This window comes from Mytilus trossulus, chromosome 9, assembly GCF_036588685.1.
Source record: "Mytilus trossulus isolate FHL-02 chromosome 9, PNRI_Mtr1.1.1.hap1, whole genome shotgun sequence".
Lineage (NCBI taxonomy): Eukaryota > Metazoa > Mollusca > Bivalvia > Mytilida > Mytilidae > Mytilus > Mytilus trossulus.
Window position 1 is genome coordinate 16,473,476 of NC_086381.1, and position 15,836 is coordinate 16,489,311.

Consider the following 15,836-nt stretch of genomic DNA (forward strand, 5'->3'; position numbering starts at 1 on the left):
GACTATATTCGTGAACAACGAAAATCAAGGGACGACAATTGTGGTCTCGGACCACATGTTTAAAAACATGCCACGATGTTTGTGAAACCTCAAAGTACACACACACAGCTTTGTTATTGTGCATTTTAATGAAATATTGGAAGACATCTTCATACTGTCTATTATATGAAAAAGATTCCAGCAAATTGGCATGTCCCTTCAACAACTGGAATGAACTCTAACCATATAGGTGCAAAGATGTGTAGACATCTTTATCTTTTAAAGCATAATATCTTGCAGCAGGGTTTTCAAATGTCAATCATTAAATTACATTGGAAGCTAATTGGAAAGAAAATTGCAGAATAATCATCTATGCAATTAAATACACAAATTCATTTATTAAGAAAAATAATATAAGTTGACTTCTTTTACTCAAGTTATCATGTATTTCCTTCTGATCATCATCTGCGTTGCCTTTAAGGAATAGCCCTTATTCCATTTATACCATACTAGTCCTGTATATTTTCCGTATTTATCTTGTGTTCCATTATACCTCCCATTTAGGTTTGCTAAGTAACAGTTGTCATACCACCAACCACCATGTCTGCTGACGGCACATCCAATCCTGTTGTCCCGGTCTTTTGTATAAAATGATTTAGAGTTGTGGTAGTCCATACAATCACCTAATCAATAGATTAGATTATAGGAGCAGCTGTTAGTCCATAACATTCCCTTATGAATGTTTTATGTTAAATATCAGAGCAACTTTAAGCCCATATCATTCCCTGATATAGGAATAGGTTCTGTAAGACCCCTTTTTGGCCCCAAAATATTTGCAGTTTTACGAAATTGTGAAAATATAACCTTTTAGCTATTTATTGGAAAGTAGAATGCTTTTGCTACACAAATATAGGCTGTTTTTGACAATATAATGCACATATATCGGGTACTTACATCATTAAGTCATGCTAATTTACTGAAACCTTCACAATTTTAACATTATAGTTGAATTTTAGACGGTTTCCGATCAATACAATATATTCCCTTAGCTGTATTTGGCAAAACTTTTAGAAACTTATGATATCTATCCCAAATTCATGTATTTTGTTCTGATGTTATATTTGTTATTCACATAGGATTTTGTCTAACGCGTAGTCTGTTTCTGTGTGTGTTACATTTTAATGGTGTGTCGTTGTTCTCCTCTTATATTTAATGTGTTTCCCTCAGTTTTAGTTTGTTACCCCGATTTTGTTTTTTGTCCATGTATTTATGAGTTTTGAACAGTGGTATACTACTGTTGCCTTTATTTGTTTAATTTTTGATTTTGGAGTGTAAAGTAATGGAGCCCAATCAGAAAAGATTGAGTTTGTGTTAATGGAAAGAGCATCATCAATATATCTGATTTTAAAATTAAATGATCTTAATTTATTTTTAAAGAATGTTACCTTTTATGAACACAAAATTAAATTTTACATGGTCAGAAACAGCCACAGACTTTATAAGTAGTACCAGTTTATAATTAAATACGCCAGAGGCATGTTTCGTCTACATACAACTCATCTGTGACTTATCTGTGATACTCAGATTAAAAGAGTTATAAAGCCAAACAAGTACAAAGTTAAAGCGCATTGAGGAACAAAAGATTCAAAAACATTGTGCCAAACACGGCTACTGTAATATATGTTAGAGATACTTTCAATTTATTCGTTTTTCAAAAAAAATCAATTCAGTTTTGTAAACAGGATAGTTCCCTAAAGTTTCATATCTGTGAACGAGGTGTTGATTGTAACAACATTAAACAGTTTTCTCCTATACTCTTTGAACTGCCGTTCATGGGACTTTAACACTAAACATTAATATATTTCAATTGGAGAAATTTCTGACATTCTTTACATAATGGATATCAGATGTGATGTAGTCAATTGTAAAGTAAAATAATTCTTTCTGGACTTTTATAAATACTGGAATTAAATTAAAGACTTCAAACCTGCGTTTCCATAGTATCCTGACACACTGAGTGAGTAGTTGTCTTCTTCACTCTTTACTGAAAATGTAGAATAATTAGCTTCCATTATATGTCCTTCCCAATCTTCTAAGACAATGCTAAGTTCATGTGTGCCATCTTGAGATAAACGGTAAATATTCTCGTTTCCTGAAATAATTTTAAAAAGGGAAAAATTAGTAAAATATTGGACTGTCAGGTTATTTAAAAAATATAAATAATCGCAACAATATATCGACAAATATGATAAACAATGTTGTGTTAATTTTTCCAAGGGAATTCAGACGCTTCTGAGGTAAGGTAGTAATGCAGCGACTGCAAAAATCAGGATCTACTTCTTTATAGATATGTGCAACAGTTATAAACAAAACGATATTTTGTTACAAGATGTTTAATTTCATCTTTTTTTTTTAAGGAGGTTATTCTGAAATATGAATATAAAGCCTTGCTTACATAAATTGACCGTGACGTTATTTGAAGGCTTTAAAGATTGTAAGCAAACTAGGCCAAATTAGGAAAATTTCGTCTGTAATAAAAGTAATTCACAAGCGTTACTCAAATGATTTGTTTTGCCAGTGGACTGATAAATACAATACACAATTTAATGTGCAAGCACCTGTTTGGGCGCCTGTTGTGCTAAATGTGCAAGCACCTGTTTGAGTGCCAGTTGTGCTCTGTATTATTTCTAAATATCAAATGTAAGACAGCATTCGATTTTACTAAAAACCTGTGTCATCGTTTCTCTGTATAACCCATGTAAGGGTACATTGTTTACATAACCTTCATTTGTTTTATTTGGCGTTTTTGATTCAACATTTGTTTCTTCCAATTAGATCAATTTGAAATGCATTTGGTATTATGTCCAAAGTAGTCCTCCTTATCAGACGGAAGACATGTCTTATTCGATACTGTTGGTTGTGCATAATTATTCCTGTCATGAGCTGTGGATAAAAAAGAATCTGAAAACACCGAAGCCAAGCCAACGTCATATTGACACCATAACATAAATGTCTTCACTAAAAGAAGTTTACGTGGTTGTTTTTTAAACTCTGAAGAAAAAAGTAATGACCTAGCCAGTGCTCTTTATCTACTCTTCCAAATCCGTTTGAATATTCTGACCACGTTCTGAAAAAGTCCACAGATCCATCAGTTCTCTTCTGTATTACCTGTGTGCACAAATGGAAGATAAAAAGATAAACACACCAAAAACACTCTATAAAAATAACAATTAGGAGATAACTGTATTGTATTTAAAGCTCCGACGGCATCATTTGGGGATTTGATGGTCGCAAATTAAGTTTACTGGCGACGCGTTTATATGTAAATACATATAAACATGTATTTAAAATCTGTCATGTGCCGTCTGCGCTTGCGCGTATGTCCCATAGCATCAATTGTGACTGATTGATGCCATGTAAGAAAGCGACGTTATCCAATCAAAATGAACGTTACAAACGTTGTTGCATTAGAATGAGTGTTATCTCTAATGGAAAACGGTTAAAAGTTTTGTTTACAACATCTCATCAACCGGTTCGATGTTTTAAATTATTGAGTGCATCAGTATTTGGGTTCTTTTTATTTAAATCTATTTTTGATATAAGGTAAAGAATTAGAAAAACAGAAAAGCACAATCTACACAGTTTCAGGTCCTTGAAGAATACTAAACTTTGCTACATCGATGATATTGAACAACATACTCATTCTTGAATTTTTATTATCTACTTTTATCCTTATAGATTCTGCCTGTTTTAAGATAAAGCCTTGTGACTTGAATGATTGCATTCCCATTAAAACAAAAATTAACAAAATTGCCATTAGCGATTTTCATGAAAGTGTATGGAGATATGAAAACATTATTAGAAAGAAAACAAATCCTACTTTCTGAAAACACGGTGCCATATTGAATCATAATTGATATGGTCATATTTATAAATTAACTGTTTACAATTTTTTGAAATACTAAGGCCTCAGGAAAAGATTACCTTGGCTGTATTTTGCACAACTTTAAGGAATTTGCTCTTCAACCTTATACTTTATTTGGTCATTCAACGTTACTGGTGCGTTTTTTGTAAACGAAAAACGCCTCTGAGGCAAATACAAAATTTCAATCCTGGTATCGTTGATGAGATTATTGATGATATTGAAGAAGGTCTATTTGTTTTATTTTTATACTTACTGTCCATTTCTTGTATCCATTCATGATACAGTAAACAGATATTTTACGAGACGTCATTTTGCCTTTAGGGTAGACAAAATATACACCATCCTTATCACTAGAAATATCTGCACATTCTGAAGGTAATTCTACAAAAAGATTCACAGATATTTAGGAAGTAAAAAATGGCTGGGTGTTAAACAAACATGTTTTAAATGTTATAAAAAGTAAAATCACAAAAAAAATGAACTCAGAGGGAAATTCAAAAAAGAAGTTCCCTAATCAAATGGCAAATCAAAAGCTCTAACACATCAAACGAATGGATAACAACTGTCACATTTCTGACTTGGCACATACATTTTCTTATTTAGAAAATAGTGGATTAAACTTTGGTTTAAAGCTAGCTAAACCTCCCACCAGTATGATTGTCGCATCACATTCCATTATATAGACTTTGATGTTTGAACAAAACAAACAGACATAATAGGTAATAATGTCAAAAAAAGAGTATAATTGTAATTTTGTGTGTGTGTGGCACGATATGTTAATTGTGTTGAACATTCTGAATTTGTTCTGATCAGTAGCAACTCGTACTTAAAACTCGTTGTATAGTTAGAGCGCCACATATTTGTCTTACGCAGTCGAACCGTGTGTAGCAAACTAAATTATAAACATTTTTATCTTTGTTGATTTTTTTTGTGTATAAATATACAAACCAAAGGAAAAAATCACGGGAAAACACACTATCTCTTAAAAGAGCGAGACTGTGTGTTTTGCCATTGCATTAACTTCCCACCATGCATCAAATACATAAGTTCACTCAGACTCTTTTTTCATATAAACAATTATTTAAAAAAAACTTTATGAAATCACCAATAAAACCTTACTTCGGTTACACCTTATACCGTTCCAATATGTTGAGCTGTTGCAACTACATCTGCTACTTATACAGTCCAAATTGTCTTGACATTCCACTGAATCTGTGCAAACTTTGCCCATTTCTTTCTCTGGATGAAAAACAAATAATGAAGTTTTGATAGAGAAATTCGAAAGCTATCAGAATACCGAAATCTGACAACATTTGTGAAGCAATCAACAATAATAACTACTTATACCATATAAAAATTGAGAACGATTTCTTTTGATCAGACTTATATCCTTTATTTGTGTGTTTGGGTTCATGATATAGGCAAGGAATCATGTGCAGGTAATGGGTCGAGCTTATTTTATATTTGTGCTTTCTGTGAAAATATGATTTTTAAAACAAAGGTTCAATGTTATGGCAACCAGGAATGACGGATGACAAGAAACATATCGATTTTAATAGTAAGGAACCTCCAAAGTTATAGATTCCACCAATACAAAGGCAATATGCTATTATTCCTTTTAATCAGGGTTATTTTTACGTTAGCCATACGTTTTACTGGTTTGAGGAAAGATAGAAACAAAAAGTACAAACCAAAACCAAGGCAGCCATTCGCTTTCTAACTTATTTTTAATTTCTGTTTCAAGTAGCTTTTCTCGTCCAATGGAGATGGGCTCATTTGAACTATTCCACAAGATGTGCACATATCAAAGACCTCGGTGTTTGGAAATTCCCGTATTTGAACAAGATGAAAAAGTTCTAAAGGAAATGTTTGAATGACTGGCTTTGCTTACAAATACACACACATATATATAAAAAAAATAACACAAGACATGGTCCCGATAGTGTTACATGTACCTGAAAAAGACTGAACATTCTAAATAGCAATACATTACTTGTATTATATAACAACCAACAACAATCATATTCTCTAATAAACAATATATATAGGGAAAAATAGTATATTGTTGCTGGTTCCATCATCCTTTTCCCTGGTGTATAAATAATCTTACTTTTAACGCAATTAGTTCCATTCCAAACAAACTGTGTACCACACTGACAAATTCCATCTATGCATAAAAGTTTGCCACGGCACACATATGTATTTTCGCATGTTGAGTTGATCGTGAGTTCTAAATATATATATATATATATATATATATATGAAATCCGGATCTGGTGTACTAAAATATATTGACACCGTATGTTTGTGGCATAACATCGCGGTCACAAGTTTAAAAAGTTTTTCTGTTTAGTATTAAATGTATTTTAAGATCCCTTTTGTTACATCTTGTGATCAGTTTTATTTGGCAATCGCCAATGGCAGTCAGCAGGGTTAAAGAACATCAGTTGTTCGACCTGTTAGTCAAATGCGTTTTGTTTAAATATACTTTTTCACTTTTTTTGGTCTTTTGGAAAATGTTGTTTGTGCTGTTTTTAGACCCTTCAACAACGAAATTTGTTTAACATGCACACGTATAAAAATTGCGGTTTTTATCCAACGCAATCATAGGTTTGAACGTAGTCTTCAATTTAGACTCGTTTATATTTTTTTGTTTGGGCTTTGTATCATATTTTCCCTCCGGTTTATATGATCCGTTCATCCTATATTGACTCTTTAAATTCAAGAGTTTATCTAAAAATGAGGGTACTTTTTCTAAAAATGAGGATACTCTTTATTTGGCCTTCGAATACATATATATACGAGTCTAAATTGAAAACTACGTTCAAACCTATGATTGCGTTGGATAAAAACCGCAATTTTTATACGTGTGCATGTCAAACAAATGTCGTTGTAGAAGGGTCCAAAAACAGCACAAACAACATTTTCCAAAAGACCAAAAAAGTGAAAAAGTATATTTAAACAAAACGCATTTGACTAACAGGTCGAACAACTGATGTTCTTTAACCCTGCTGACTGCCATGATGGCAGCAGTGTTAAAGAACATCAGTTGTTCGACCTGTTAGTCAAATGCGTTTTGTTTAAATATACTTTTTCACTTTTTTGGTCTTTTGGAAAATGTTGTTTGTGCTGTTTTTGGACCCTTATACATATATATATATATATATATAATAAACGAGTCTAAATTGAAAACAACGTTCAAACCTATGACTGCGTTGGATAAAAACCGCAGTTTTTATACGTGTGCATGTCAAACAAATTTCGTTGTAGAAGGGTCTAAAAACAGCACAAACAACATTTTCCAAAAGACCAAAAGAGTGAAAAAGTATATTTAAACAAAACGCATTTGACTAACAGGTCGAACAACTGATGTTCTTTAACCCTGCTGACTGCCATTGGCGATTGCCAAATAAAATTGATCACAAGATGTAACAAAATGGATCCTAATATAAATTTAATACGTCACAGAAAAAAAAAAATTGTTAACTTGTGGACAGGATGTTGTGCCACAAACATTCGGTGTCAATATTTCTTTAGTACACCATATCCGGATTTCGACAATAAATGTCTCTTCAGTGATGTTAGCGATCGAAACGGTATTTGGAAGGCCATATAAAAAGTACCCTCATTTTTAGAGAAAGTATCCTCATTTTTAGATTAACTCTTGAATTTTAAGAGTCAATATATAGGTTGAACGGATCATATAAACCGGAGGAAAAATATGATACATGCCCAAACAAAAAATATAAACGAGTCTAAATTGAAAACTACGTTCAAACCTATGACTGCGTTGGATAAAAACCGCAGTTTTTATACGTGTGCATGTCAAACAAATTTCGTTGTAGAAGGGTCTAAAAACAGCACAAACAACATTTTCCAAAAGACCAAAAGAGTGAAAAAGTATATTTAAACAAAACGCATTTGACTAACAGGTCGAACAACTGATGTTCTTTAACCCTGCTGACTGCCATTGGCGATTGCCAAATAAAATTGATCACAAGATGTAACAAAATGGATCCTAATATAAATTTAATACGTCACAGAAAAAAAAATTGTTAACTTGTGGACAGGATGTTGTGCCACAAACATTCGGTGTCAATATTTCTTTAGTACACCATATCCGGATTTCGACAATAAATGTCTCTTCAGTGATGTTAGGGATCGAAACGGTATTTGGAAGGCCATATAAAAAGTACCCTCATTTTTAGAGAAAGTACCCTCATTTTTAGATTAACTCTTGAATTTTAAGAGTCAATATATAGGTTGAACGGATCATATAAACCGGAGGAAAAATATGATACATGCCCAAACAAAAAATATAAACGAGTCTAAATTGAAAACTACGTTCAAACCTATGACTGCGTTGGATAAAAACCGCAGTTTTTATACGTGTGCATGTCAAACAAATTTCGTTGTAGAAGGGTCTAAAAACAGCACAAACAACATTTTCCAAAAGACCAAAAGAGTGAAAAAGTATATTTAAACAAAACGCATTTGACTAACAGGTCGAACAACTGATGTTCTTTAACCCTGCTGACTGCCATTGGCGATTGCCAAATAAAATTGATCACAAGATGTAACAAAATGGATCCTAATATAAATTTAATACGTCACAGAAAAAAAAAATTGTTAACTTGTGGACAGGATGTTGTGCCACAAACATTCGGTGTCAATATTTCTTTAGTACACCATATCCGGATTTCGACAATAAATGTCTCTTCAGTGATGTTAGGGATCGAAACGGTATTTGGAAGGCCATATAAAAAGTACCCTCATTTTTAGAGAAAGTACCCTCATTTTTAGATTAACTCTTGAATTTTAAGAGTCAATATATAGGTTGAACGGATCATATAAACCGGAGGAAAAATATGATACATGCCCAAACAAAAAATATAAACGAGTCTAAATTGAAAACTACGTTCAAACCTATGACTGCGTTGGATAAAAACCGCAGTTTTTATACGTGTGCATGTCAAACAAATTTCGTTGTAGAAGGGTCTAAAAACAGCACAAACAACATTTTCCAAAAGACCAAAAGAGTGAAAAAGTATATTTAAACAAAACGCATTTGACTAACAGGTCGAACAACTGATGTTCTTTAACCCTGCTGACTGCCATTGGCGATTGCCAAATAAAATTGATCACAAGATGTAACAAAATGGATCCTAATATAAATTTAATACGTCACAGAAAAAAAAAATTGTTAACTTGTGGACAGGATGTTGTGCCACAAACATTCGGTGTCAATATTTCTTTAGTACACCATATCCGGATTTCGACAATAAATGTCTCTTCAGTGATGTTAGGGATCGAAACGGTATTTGGAAGGCCATATAAAAAGTACCCTCATTTTTAGAGAAAGTACCCTCATTTTTAGATTAACTCTTGAAGTTTAAGAGTCAATATATAGGTTGAACGGATCATATAAACCGGAGGAAAAATATGATACATGCCCAAACAAAAAATATAAACGAGTCTAAATTGAAAACTATGTTCAAACCTATGACTGCGTTGGATAAAAACCGCAGTTTTTATACGTGTGCATGTCAAACAAATTTCGTTGTAGAAGGGTCTAAAAACAGCACAAACAACATTTTCCAAAAGACTCAGATCGACGTCCCGTCTCTAATCGACGGCCGATCCTCAATTCGACGTCCAATGCTGACGTCACAATTAAATAAGATTCAAAATTGAAGGCCAATTGTATTCCACTTTAATCGACGTCCATCTTTTGGCTCCTCTAATTATATAATCGACGTCCAATTTTTAGCTTCTCTAATCGACGACCGTTTTGATGAACCTATGGAAAGATCCAAATGCCGAGAAATTTTAGGCGAACGTGCCGTGTTGTACAGAAATACTTCTAAAACAAATGAAAACTGCCGAAATGGGGACAAAATGTTTAAAGCAAAACTGAAATTTGGATTGTCCGAAAGAGAAGTAAAGACAGTTCTAGGTCAATATGTGTACAACCTAAACATATTACATGTGACAAATCAAATATATTCAAATGTTTACCGGAGTTTATAGGTTATCAATATTTGAGTAATTTAAGAGCTTATTAAAAACAATGAAATGTGGTGTGATTGCTAATCGGACAAGTATACACCAGAGTTTAAATGAAGTGGATGTAGGCAATTATATAGCCCCTTATCTTAATAGCTTGCTGTCCGGTGTTAGCCAAGGCTCCGTGTTTAAGAACGTAGATTGACCTCTAATTGTTAACTTTTATAAACTGTGACTTGGATGAAGAGTTGTCTCATTGACATTCATGCCACATCTTCCTATATCTATACGCAACCGTATGCCTTCAACAATGATAAAGACAGCAGTTAAATGCCACGACATTAAACATGTAAAACAATTGAAACTGGAAACTAACTTGTAATAAAAGAATTCAGAAAAACAAATATGCTAGACGTAAACCAACGATAACCACTCGACTACAGGCAAATAATGTATTTGGCATGGTTGAACATGTTTGTGAGAGCTGAACCCTCCCCTAACCATGAACATAGTGAAACAGCACAAAATTTAAACATAATGCCAATTTTATTTTTGTATATGTTTCACTTCAGTCTACTTCAACTAACGCATTTGTTGAAAAAATATCTTAGAGAGTCCAAATTATATAACCCCGGTTCTCTCAAAAAAGTTGGCATTACTTCTTTGTTTTGTCCATGGTTGAAGACTGAGTGTTGCCCTATATATTAAGTGGTTTTGTTTTCTTTGTCGTTGGTTTCTTATTTACGTATACTCACATGCCATTTATCAATATGCAAGTACATGTATAACTTAAGCATAAGTGCAGCAATTTATTGTTTTATTATTAATTGATATTGGACATCGATTAGAGAAGACTACACTCAATCGGACGTCGTTTTGGAAATACATGACGGCACAGTGGACATCAAATAGAGGATCAAATAATTGGACGTCGATTTGAGAATGTGACTTCAGATTTGGACGTCGATTTGAGGAACGGACGTCGATTAGAGGCCGGACGTCGATCTGAGTCTAACATATATAAATATGATTGTTACCAGATAGTCGAGATGAGAACGTTAACTGAGTTCTTGTGAATTAAAGGATCTATATTTAGGGATATATACTTATTTTTAATAGTTTTAGTATAATGAGATGATGATGGTAATAGTAATATACATGTATTTGTTAAAGAATGAAAGGAAAAATGCTAAGAGAACTAGGTAGGCCCCTGTAATAACATATTCAAGCCGTTTAAACAGGTGTTGATTTCATTGATACGCCATCCTTATCATTAGAGATAATCTCACATTCCGAAGGTTGTCCGAAGGTTGTTCTATGAAAAAGGTTCATAGATATACTGTAAGTTCAAAATGGCTGGGTATTAAACACACATGTTTTAAACGTTATAAAAAGTAAAATCACAAAAATACTGAACTCCAACAAAAATTAGAAAAAAAATTCTAATCAAATGGCAAAATAAAAAGATCAAACACATCAAACAAATGGATAACAACTGTCATATTCCTGACTTGGAACAGACATTTTCTTGTGTAGAAAATGGTGAAATAAACATGGTTTTAAAGCTAGGTAAACATTTTACTTATATGACAGTTGCATCAAATTCCATTAAATTGACAACGATATGTAAACAAAACAAATAACCGTAATAAGTAAATATGCAATAAAGAATATAAATGTATGTGTTGGTGTGTGTGTGTGTGTGTGAATGAGGCACGATATGGTAATTGTTATAAAAAATCTTAAATTTTGAACTTGTTCAAATAAGTAGCAACAGCTACTATACAATGATCATACTAAAAACTCGTTATCCAGTTAGAGTACCACTTATTTGTATTATGTAGACAAAATGTGGCGAACCAAATCATAAAACTTTGTATCTTTGATGAGTTTTTATCTCTAAATATAAAAACCAAAGGAGACACAAGCGGGAAAACTAACAAACTGTAAAAGGAACAAGAATGTGTGTGTTTGACAGGGTAAGCGTTTTCAGCATAGGAAAACTACCCACCAAACCTTAGATACAAAAGTTCACTCAGACTCTTTTTAAGCTCACCTGGTCCTTCATCCGTCGTCATCGTCGTCGTCTTCCGTCGTCGTCGTCTTCGTCCGTCGTCGTCCGTCGTCGTCGTCTTCGTCCGTCGTCGTCTGTTAACTTGTACAAAAATCTTCTCCTCTAAAAGTACTTGGCCAAATTTAATCAAACATGGCCATAATCATTATTGGGGTATCTAGTTAAAAAAATGATGAGCCCGATGACCCGGCCGGCCAACAAAGATAGCTGCCATGGCTAAAATTAGAAAATAGGGTAAATTATAGATTTTGGCTCATTTCTCTGAAACCAAAGCGTTTAGAGCATACCTGACGGTTTATCCAGTTAACATCTATCTGCCCTGAAATTTGCAGATGGATCGTACAACCGGTTGATGAGGTAATTTAAAGGAAATTTTGCCGTTTTTGGTTATTATCTTGAATATTATTATAGATAGAGATAAACTGTGGGAGTAATAATGTTCAGCAAAGTAAGATCTACAAATAAGTCAACATGACCAAAATGGTCAGTTGACCCCTTAAGGAGTTATTGCCCTATATAGTCAATTTAACCATTTGTTCTAAAAATTATGAAACAACTGGTCTAAATTTAACCAAACTTGGCCACAATCATTATTGGGTTATTAAGTTCAAAAATGTGTCCGATGACCCCGCCAGCAAAGCAAGATGTCCGCCATGGCTAAAAATAGAACATAGGGTTAAAATGAAGATTTTGGCTTATAACTCTGAAACCAAAGCATTTAGAGCAAATCTACAAGGGGTAAAACGGTTAATCAAGTCAAGATATATCTGCCCTTTCTGGTGAATAGCACAACCGATTGTTGGATTGCCGCCACTGTATTGATAATGTTAAGGAAAATTTGCTGTTATTATCTTGATTATTATTATAGAAGGAGATAAACTGTGAAAGCAAAAATGTTAAGCAAAGTAAGATCTAAAAATAAGTCAACATGACCAAATGGTCAGTTGACCCCTTAAGGAGTTATTGCCCTTTATAGTAAATTTTAACAATTTTCATACATTTTGTCAATTTTCATACATTTTGTAAATTTTCATAAATTTTGGTAAATTTTTACAAAATGTGTTTCTCTCTTACTACTGGGAAAGTGCTTTTTAGATAGATATATTGTTAACAGCAAGAGTGTTCAGTAAAGTAATATATGCAAACACATCACCATCACCAAAACGCAATCTTGTCATGAATCCATCTGTGTCCTTTGTTTAATATGCACATAGACCAAGGTGAACGACAGAGGCTCTTTAGAGCCTCTAGTTTATATATACAATTATTTTATAAAACTACTTATAAAATCAATAAAAAAAACTTACTTTGGGCACACCTTATACCGTTCCAATATGTCGAGCGGTTGCAACTACATCTGCTACTTATGCAGTCCAAATTGTCTTGACATTTTACTGAATCTGTGCAAACTTTGCCAATTTCTTTCTCTGGATGAAAAAAAACAAATAATGACGTGTTAAAAGGGAAACGTGAACGCTAGCAGAATTAATTGAAACAATCAACATTGGTAACTACCATATGACAATTGAGAACGATTTCGTTTTATCCAACGTGGATCCATGATTTATAGTTCTTGGTTCATGATATAGGCAAAGGATCATTTAATTCAAATTTCATTTAAACATATTTTATCGTTCAAAATGACAAAAGGATTAGACAAAAGTTTTAAAACTTAGTAACGTCTTCTCCGAATCAATACAAAATATACACATTAATTAAAAAACTCATAAAATATTTTATACTAACAAGTAATTCTAGAATAAAGACATGAAAACAAAAGGAAACTTGTTGAAGCGAACCAATGGATTTTAATCGAGTGCATCTTTTTACAGCATGAATAAAACACGAACACACCGAATTGTTTGTGTGGAATTACCTATGCTCAAATCCTTTTTTTTTTGTGTACACATAACTTTAATAAGTGTCTGTGTGTTTCTCATAATAATACGAGGGATCTTACTATAGTATGCAAATTTAAGGAAAGGATGTCAACTACACAATGGTAAGTATAGATTTGAAACTTAATATCATATTTTTCTGTTAAAATCCACTGAATCGTTATTGATAACATAACATTTATAAATTAAAGTAGTTATTCATCAACATCATGCGAGTATTGCCATTACATGTATATAAAATTATCTTATGTATTGTTAACAGAATTAAGGTTGTCAAAGCAGAGAAAAACGCTTGGTATTTTTTTTATATATTTTTGAACAGATAAACAAATATTATCTCTTTAGAACTTTAAAAAAAATCATCATCAAATAATAACAAATCGATAGTAGTAGTGACATTAAAGACATTAATTTTGTTTAACATCAGATTTCTCTGAGTTGAAAAATTAATACAATTTAATAGATTGTGTTCAACATTTTCATCAGTAAAATCACATGAACATTTTGCATTTTGTATGAAATGTGTTTTGAACAAGTCATCATGCAGTGCGCTACATCTGTTACGCATCCTTGTGTGTAAAACTGAATACAAACGATCTCCTAAAGAAACATATCTCTGAGATTTATTATTTTTTAGTAAAGTTTATTCAAATTTAATTTAAAAAAGGGAAAATGTAGAAATCTTATATACTTTTTCACTCGTGTAAAAAAAATCTTACTTTTGACACAAATAGTTCCATTCCAAGCAAACTGTTCACAGCACTGACAAATACCATCTATGCATAAAAGTTTTCCACTGCACTCATAAGTATTTTCGCATGTTGAGTTAATCGTGAGTTCTAAATATATATATATTATATATATAATTGTTGCCTGGTAGTCGTGATTGGAACGTTAACTTTATCGTATTCAAAATGAAAAAGGAAAATGACTATTATTATATTATAGTTTGTTTCTGTGAAGTGAAGTCCTAAACATAGCGAAACAGATTTATTTGGCCATATGTCAATTTTACCAATAGTATTTAAGGTTTATATACCCTATAGCCATTTTTGTACGAACTTTTCAAACTTCAATTGTATCAAAACTACAGATATAATGAATAATAGAGATAGACCATTTTGTACATATTTCAAGGGGAATCTTGATGCAAAGCATTATTTTTTACTGTTCCATTGCATTTAATAGAAAAAGAGGACTTTGTGGCAAATAAATCAAGATTTTTATAGAAAATCCACAGCCTTTGTACTTGTACTCTCATATTTGGCAATTTGATGACTGATAGATATAGGATTATTGCATGCACTGCTAGCATTGATTTCCTAAAAACAAGTTTATAAATGTAGTTATTGGTTAAAACAGATATAAATATGGCCGAAATCAAGTACACCTTTTAGGGTGCTCTCGACTTTAGTGACTCAGCACGAGGTATTTTGGAATTTATAGGTTGCTTAGAATTTTTTGTAAAAAATAAACACTAGCACATCAGAGAAAATCAAGTGAGTAATTTATGTTTCAAATTTTAAAACAAAAATCTCTGTATTAAAAGCTGTTGATTTTCTACAAAAATCTTGATTTATTTGCCACAAAGTCCTCTTTTTCTATCTTTTTCTATCAAATGCAATGAAACAGTAAAAGATAAGCTTTGCATCAAGTTTCCCCTTGGAATATGAACTAAATGGCCTATCTCTATTATTCATTATATCTGTAGTTTTGATACAATTGAGGTTTTGGTTCGGGCCTTATTCTTACTTCAAAAAAGGTCCAAGACCTCAAAGATATTAATATTTTGGATTTTTTTTGTAATTCTGTTTTATTAATAGAGTTTGTATCCTTTATATTCTAAAGTTTTATAAGATGTTTCATATATCATACAACATAGATTATAAATACAGAAATTCGACCAAATAATGTCTGAAGAACAACGTATATTTAATCTGATAGATTTGAAATA

The 15,836-nt window shown here is 32.4% G+C and overlaps 1 protein-coding gene across 1 annotated transcript; it reads right to left on the reverse strand.

Moving 5' to 3' along the window:
* Positions 1 to 357: 357 nt before the first annotated feature.
* LOC134683637 (microfibril-associated glycoprotein 4-like) lies at positions 358 to 14,715 on the reverse strand. The gene is made up of 7 exons (XM_063542949.1): positions 14,602 to 14,715; positions 13,292 to 13,411; positions 5,024 to 5,143; positions 4,158 to 4,285; positions 3,051 to 3,147; positions 1,967 to 2,131; positions 358 to 662 (listed from the first exon to the last, which is right to left on the reverse strand). The coding sequence occupies exons 3-7, from the start codon at positions 5,133 to 5,135 to the stop codon at positions 412 to 414; spliced, it is 753 nt and encodes a 250-aa protein (XP_063399019.1). The 5' UTR covers positions 5,136 to 5,143; positions 13,292 to 13,411; positions 14,602 to 14,715; the 3' UTR covers positions 358 to 411.
* Positions 14,716 to 15,836: the final 1,121 nt, after the last annotated feature.

Bases quoted from the DNA above. Each gene is read 5' to 3' on its own strand.
- LOC134683637 (XM_063542949.1), bottom strand. From the start codon at position 5,135: ATGGGCAAAGTTTGCACAGATTCAGTGGAATGTCAAGACAATTTGGAC. The intron at 4,286-5,023 runs GTAAGGTTTTAT...ATCTTTTTGTAG, and splicing joins CGGTATAAGGTGTAACCGAA to AATTACCTTCAGAATGTGCA. The intron at 3,148-4,157 runs GTAAGTATAAAA...TTGTGCACACAG, and splicing joins ATGGATACAAGAAATGGACA to GTAATACAGAAGAGAACTGA.